Source organism: Oratosquilla oratoria, chromosome 12, assembly GCF_046742065.1.
Source record: "Oratosquilla oratoria isolate Oo_2021 chromosome 12, ASM4674206v1, whole genome shotgun sequence".
Lineage (NCBI taxonomy): Eukaryota > Metazoa > Arthropoda > Malacostraca > Stomatopoda > Squillidae > Oratosquilla > Oratosquilla oratoria.
Window position 1 is genome coordinate 19,998,924 of NC_134788.1, and position 7,500 is coordinate 20,006,423.

Sequence of the window (7,500 nt, forward strand, 5' to 3'; positions counted from 1 at the left end):
CTTCCACCTCTTTTACTAAATCTTTTTTCATTTATTCTTTCCATGTCTTCAAACCATCCCAGTACTCTTTCATCGACCCTATCTCCCAACTCCCTTTCCATCCCCGCTCTTCTCCTAACTTTGTTTCTCACTCTATCCAGCCTAACAACTCCTACCATACTTCTCAGGCATTTCATCTCAAACACATTCAAACTCCTCCTCTCTTATGTTCCATGTTTCTGCCCCATACAGTGCTGTGGGCACAATCACTCCTTCATAAAATCTCTTCTTAGCATCCATTCCCAAATGTCTATTCTTCATTACAATTTTGAATTCCACAAGGCATTTACTTGCTTCTCTCAATCTATATTCTACCCCCACCTCCACTCCTTTCTCACCATATTTGCACCCAAGTATCTGAAACTATCCACTTCCTCCAGTCTCTCTCCCTTAATACTCACTTCCAAGTTGCTGTCACATTCTCTCCTTATTCATCTCATCACCTTACTTTTACCCACATTTATCTTCCACTTCCTTCTTTTGCACACCATCACAATCTTTGTCACTAACTTCGTTAATCCCTCCTCTGATCCTGCCACAAGTGCAGTGTCATCAGCAAGCAACAACTGGCTTATCTCCCATTGTTCTCTATTTTCTTTAAGCATCTCCAATCCCCAGCCCATTACTCTTGTATTTACCTCTCTTACAACCCCATCCATGTATAGATTGAACAACCAAAGCGACATAACGCATCCCAGGCAAAGTCCCACCTTTACCTCAAACCACTCACTCTCTCCATTTCTGAATCTAACATAAGCTTTACTACTCTGGTAAAAACTCTTGACTGCTCTTAACAGCTTTCCTCCTATCCCATATATCTGCAATACCTCCCACGGTGTCTTCCAGTCTACCCTGTCATAAGCCTTTTCCAAATTCTTAAAGGCCCAATATGTGAGTACATTCTTACCATTTCCTAAAACTTTCTGTCATGACTGTCGTACACAAAAGTCTGATCCACACAACCCCTACCTGTCTTAAACCCACAGACACTGTTCCTCACCAATTACTCCCACAATTCCTTTCCTAATCCTCTCAATCAAAACCCTTCCATAAGCCTTCCTAACTACACTCAACAAACTGATCTCTCTGAAACTACTAAACTCACACATGTCCCCTTTTAGTGAGCAGGTTTTCTTGAATACCTTTTTTGTTGAATAATACAGCATACTTGGTGTTAATGATCTTCTTATGTTTTCAATCCTTCTCGCTCTCTTTCTATCTGTAGGGGGAAGGGAGAACACTGCATTACCAAATGAATCCAGTGTAAATTTAGAAATAAAAACACATACAGAACTTCAATTTCACCTATATTTGACCCATCTTCTGGTAATTTTATTTCCAGAAACTACAAACTGTGGTTACCGGTATGTATGACGCAAAGTGAATCAATGGGAGAGGTGCTGAGGTGCCTTTTAGTTTCTCCCTGGCATGCTGTGGGGTGCCCCATATAGTTCCAAGGTTACACACATTCTGTTGGATATTTATTTCTGGCTGATGACATCAGTACTGCTTCCATACATTTTAATTTTCTTTTAGTATAGTCCTTTGCCAGTACTATTGTGTTTTCATTCAGGTCCTCCTTTGATATTCTAGTTTAGTGTTCTTTTGTAATGTGGGATTTTATTGCCCCGTTTTGCCTATGGTATGTGAGTATGATAAATTTTTGATTGTGTGGCCAACATTCTTAAGATTTGCTAGTTGTTCTTCTCCTTCAATGTCTACAAAAATGTCATCAATATATTTAAAAAGAAATACATACTTGGGCTCAGATCTATGGCATCAAGGACGGAATTCTCAATGTAGCACATATATGACTGGGCAAATAAGATACCTAGGTGCCCATGGTTATATATATATATATATATATATATATATATATATATATATATATATATATATATATATATATATATATATATATATATATATATATATATATATTTTAACATTCTGCCTGAGGGTCATCTGAAGGGTACTTTTATATTAGAGTATATTGGCCATGCAACCCAAACTTTATCACAAAGACTCACATGCCATAGCAAAACAGGGTAATAAAATCCCATATTACAGAAGTACATAAAACTAGCATTTCATGAGAGTACCTGAATAAAAAACACTACAGTATTGGTAAAGGACAATGATAGAAGAAAACTAAAATGCATGGAAGCAGTATTGATAAGATATCAGCCAGAAAGAAATATCCAATAGAATATTTGTGGAGCCCTAGAGCTATATTTATATATATAATTTATATATATACATATATATATATATATATATATATATATATATATATATATATATATATATATATATATATATATATATATATATACACGTGTATTTACCTAGTTGTATTTTATGGGAAGGGGAGCTATGCTCGTGGTGTCCCGTCTTCATATCTCATTTTATCTAAACTATTTTTAAATTCATGTATTGTTTTTGCACACACCACTTTCTTATCTAACTTGTTCCAACTGTCTATTACTCTGTGAGGCAAGCTGTTCTTTTTCAGATTTCTTCCATAGCTGTCTTTCTTGATTTTCTTTCTGTGCGCTCTTGTATTTCTATCATCCCATTTTATCAGATTCTCCCTATCAATAATTTCTATGCCTTTCATGATTCTGTAAATAGCTATCAAATCTCCTCTCTCTCTTCTTTGCTCTAGTGTCTGTAGTTCAAGTTTTGCTAGTCTCTCTTCATAGGATAGTTTTGAGAGTGTTGGTGCCAATTTTGTAATTGCTCTTTGTATTCTTTCAAGTTTTTTTTATACATTTTTTTGTACTTGGTGACCACATCGTTGCAGCATATTCCAATCTTGGTCTTATCAGAGTGATTAGAACTTTCTTCACCATTTCTTCATCCAGGTATGTAAATGCCACTTTGATTGTTCTTATCAAATTATAAGCTTCTCCAAAAATCTTATTTATATGTTTCTCAGGTGACATATTATTCATAACAATGACTCCCAGGTCCTTCTCATTTTCTACTTTTTTTATTACTTCTCCCAATTTATATGATCCTGTTATTCTGTTTTAGCTTTTTCCAAATTCCATTATACTACACTTTTTAGTGTTGAACTCCATCTCCCACTTTCTACTCCATTCCCATACTTTATTTAGATCACTCTGTAGTGACTCACAGTCTTCTTTCGTGTTCACTTTTTTTTAATAGTTTTGCATTATCTGCAAAGAAGCTCATATAACTTTCAATTTCTTCATCCATATCATTAATATATATAGCAAACATTATTGGGGCCAGAACTGTTCCTTGTGGAACACCGCTTATTACATCATCCCATTTTGAGTGTTTGTCTCTTATCACTACTCTCATTTTTCTTTCTTGCAAAAAGTCTTCCATCCATTTAAGCACTTTGCCCTGTATTCCTCCTTCAGTTTCTAATTTCTTAAGCAACTTCTTATGTGGTACTTTGTCAAAAGCTTTTTTTAGGTCTAGAAATGCACAATCAGCCCATCCATCTCTTTCTTGTATTATATCTATTAGCCTTGAATAGAAACATATCAAATTGGTGACGCATGATCGTCCTTGTCTGAATCCAAATTGCCTTGGATTTAGCACGCTGTTTTTTTCTAAATATTTTACCCATTTACTGTTGATAATTCTTTCACAAATTTTTGCTATTGTACTTGTTAGAGAGGCTGGTCTATAGTTGGTAGGGTCTTCTTCATTACCTCCTTTATATATAGGTACTATATTTGCTTTTTTTCCAATCTTCTGGAACTTTTCCTTCTTTCAAGGAACTATTTATTATGCTATGTATTTTGTCTGCCAGTTCATTTCTGCATTCTTTCAAAATCCAGTTTGCTATTTCATCTGGTCCATGCGATTTTCTAACATCAAGATTATTCAAGTGTTTCATTATTTCATTCTTTGTTACTTCTATTTCTTTCATAGGGGGGACTTTCTCTTTCCATTCGATCTCTTCCGGTTGTATATTCTCCCTTGTAAACACTGATTTAAAATGCTTGTTCATAATTTCTGCCATTTCTGTTTCCTCTGTGTATTCAACTCCTTGTCTTAATTTCTCCAAGTCTTGTTTGTTTTTCAGTTTGTTGTTTACAAATCTGTAGAATAGTTTTGGTTGATCTTTACACTTTTCTATGACATCTTTTTCATATTTTCTCTTTTCCTCTCTGCACACTTGTACATATTCATTTCTATAACAAGTATATATTTTCCATTTTCAGGTCTTTTGTATTTCTTCAATTTGGTCCAAGCTTTGTCTCTTTTGTCTTTTAACTCTCTACAACTGTTGTTGTACCAGCACTTTACATATTCTTTTTCTTGTTTTTGTCTTGGGACATACTTTTCCACTCATTTTTTTTTTTTTTTTTTTTTTTTAATTTTTGTCAAAATATTCCATATCTCTTCTACTGTTGTATCTTCTTTGTGTATTCTCTCCCAGTTTTCATTTTGAAAGAATTCTCTTATTTTATCAATTCTTTTTTCATACATCAATCTTCCTTTTCTATATTGTTTATTTCTTTTCATGTATTTTTTCTCAGTTCTAGTTCTATCAATATGTGGTCACTTTTACTTATTGGTGCCTGGTATTCTATCTTTTCCACTATTTCAGGTTCTGATGTGATTATTAGGTCTAGTCTCGATGGTTCTTCATTTCTATACCTAGTGTTCTCTTGAATCCATTGTGTCATTGTGTGGTCAATAATCATCTCAAGTAGAACATTTCCCCATGAGTCTTCTCCACCCTTGACAGTCATCTCTTCCCAGCAGATTTCTTTGCAATTAAAGTCGCCCATCATAACTATTCTTCCTCCATCTTCCATTATCTTGTTTAATGTTATTCTTCTATCATAATCATCTCTACTCTATTCTTTCCATATGTGACACTCTTCCAGTTTATATCCTTCTTAGTCAGGAACATAACTCCACCCCTCTTGTTTTATCTTTCTGTTTCTAATCCAATAATTATATGCATTGTGTCCTATGCTGTTGGGTGGTAGACCTTTTAATTTTGTCTCTACAATTCCCATTACATCTGGTTCTTTTTCCTTCAGATACTCGTTCAGTTCATTCAGTCCTGTTATTAATCCATCTATATTTGTGTAGGACACTCTTAACTTTCTGTTATTTCCATTGTATTCTCTGTTTCTTTTTTGTTTCTCTCTGTTATGGTCCATTTCCTCAATTTCATATTCACTACTCTCTAGTAGAATTCTTCTTTTTCTGACTGTTCTGGTCTCGTTTTTTTCCTTAGCTTCTTGTCTTTTCCTTTTTTCTTCCTCTCTTTCCTCATTATTCATCTCTCTCTTTACCCATACCTTTTTTTATATTGTTCACTCTTTGCTAGTTTCCCTGTTTTCCCTAAGATATTGTCTGCTGTCGTTTGTGACCTGAACTTAATCTTAATTGGTCTGGTCTTATCTGTACTATATTTTCCAAGCCTATACATCACTTCAATTTGTTTTTCTGTTTCAGGTTCATCTTCCTGAACTAATTCTAATAAACTGTTTACTTTTTCTTTTTCTTCTTTAATTCTTGTAGTCCTATTTAGATTATATTTTTCTTCCATCCCTAAGATAATTATACATTTCTTTTTATCTGCTAGGTCTCTTACTATATTTTCTTTCTGTCTCATCACTTTAATAACTGTGTCTTCAGTTTGTTCTTTCATTTGCTGTTTCACTATTTCATTAAATGCAACTTTGTTGTTTTCTTGGACTTTTCTCCAACCCTGTACTTCTTTTGCTATGGATTCTTTATTTTCTGTATTTTTCCTTTTTAATTCTTCATTCTCATCTTTTACTTCTTTTAGTTGTCTTTTTAGTTCTTCTATTTCCTTAGGGTTTGGTTCTCTTTCTTTAACTCTTCCAATTTGTCAATTCTTTGTTGTATTTTTATGATTTCACCAAACCTACTCTCCCAAAGTTCGGTCATTTTCTCTAGTTTTTCTTCTAGACTTGCTAATTGGAAACTATTATTTTCACTTTCCATTGTATTATTCTTATCTATATATCTGATCTTAATGCTTTTGCTGATATTTTCAATTTCCCCGGTGTCATCAGCTGAGCGTTTGTTTACAGATTTCCTGTTGTCAGTGGGCGCCTGTTTGTCTCCCTCCTCATTTCCTTCCATTTCCCTCAGTAATCCCCCCTCTTCTCCCCTTTCATTACCTTTCTACTACACGAGTTTTCCCCTTCTCTGTAAATACAAGAAGGCACTTCCTTGACATTGAGATCCGTGTAGAATTTTGGATTTTCTTGGGAGCTCCAATCCTCGTCGTCCATCCAATGACAGTGTGTGTGTGTGTGTGCAATGTAGAATGTGATATATTGTAGCACCATATCTGTTAGTGTCTCTACCTATTTTATATGAGGTGATGGTATGTATGAAGACTATGTTTAGATACAAAGGGAATTGATAATGAGATGATTTGTGTATGAAATATCCACAGTTATATTACACTGTATTGAACAATTACAAAGAAATATCAATCTTATAATTATATTTTTTATTCTAGGATGAGGGTAACTATCGCCTTTGTTTTGGAAGCGCTACCTGTAGACCCCATATGTGTCATACAATAGAGAGAATCCAGTGTGACATCTGCGGCACAGCAATATCACGAGTCATCTTAGATATTGCACGATGACCCAAACTGGAGACAAGCATTTCCAGTGTGATCTGTGTGATTCTACTTTTTCAAAAAAGTGTGACCTCAGATGTCACAAAAGTCACTTTAAAAATCACATAATGATCCACAGAGGAGTGAAGCCTTTCCAGTGTGATCTTTGTGATTCTGCTTTCTCACAAAAGGGCCGTCTCACACAGCATATGAGGACCCACACAGGAGAAAACCCTTTCAAAAGTGACCTTTGTAATTCTGTTTTCTCACCAAAGGGTAATCTCACACAGCATATGAGAACCCACAAAGGAGAGAAGCCTTTCCAGTGTGACCTTTGTGATTCTGCTTTCTCACAAAAGAGTCATCTCAAAGATCATATGAGGACCCACACAGGAGAGAAGCCTTTCCAGTGTGACATTTGTGATTCTGCTTTCTCACAAAACAGTTATCTCAAAATTCATATGAGGACCCATACAGGAGAGAAGCCTTTCCAGTGTGCCCTGTGCAATTCCGCTTTTTCAGTAAAGAGTAATCTCAAAAGTCATATGAGGACCCACACAGGAGAGAAGCCTTTCCAGTGTGAGATTTGTGATTCTGCTTTCTCAGAAAAGAGTCATCTCAAGAGTCATAGGAGAACCCACACAGGAGAGAAGCCTTTCCAGTGTGACATTGTCATTCTGCTTTCTCAGAAAAGAATAAACTCAAAATACATATGAGAATCCACATAGGAGAGAAGCCTTTCCAGTGTGAGATTTGTGATTCTGCTTTCTCAAAAGGGTGCTCTCTTACACGGCATATGAGGACCCACACAGGAGAGAAGCCTTTCCAGTGCGACATTTGTGATTCTTCTTTCA

At 35.2% G+C, this 7,500-nt stretch overlaps 1 protein-coding gene across 1 annotated transcript in view; it reads left to right on the forward strand.

Annotated features, from left to right (window-relative positions):
• LOC143030586 (uncharacterized) overlaps positions 1–7,376 on the forward strand; it is a 12,365-nt gene extending 4,989 nt beyond the window's left edge. The window contains exon 2 of the mRNA XM_076193748.1: positions 6,542–7,376. Within this exon, the coding sequence (XP_076049863.1) occupies positions 6,670–7,362 (693 nt within the window). The 5' untranslated portion in view covers positions 6,542–6,669 and the 3' untranslated portion in view covers positions 7,363–7,376. The remainder of the gene's footprint in view (positions 1–6,541) is intronic.
• Positions 7,377–7,500: the final 124 nt, after the last annotated feature.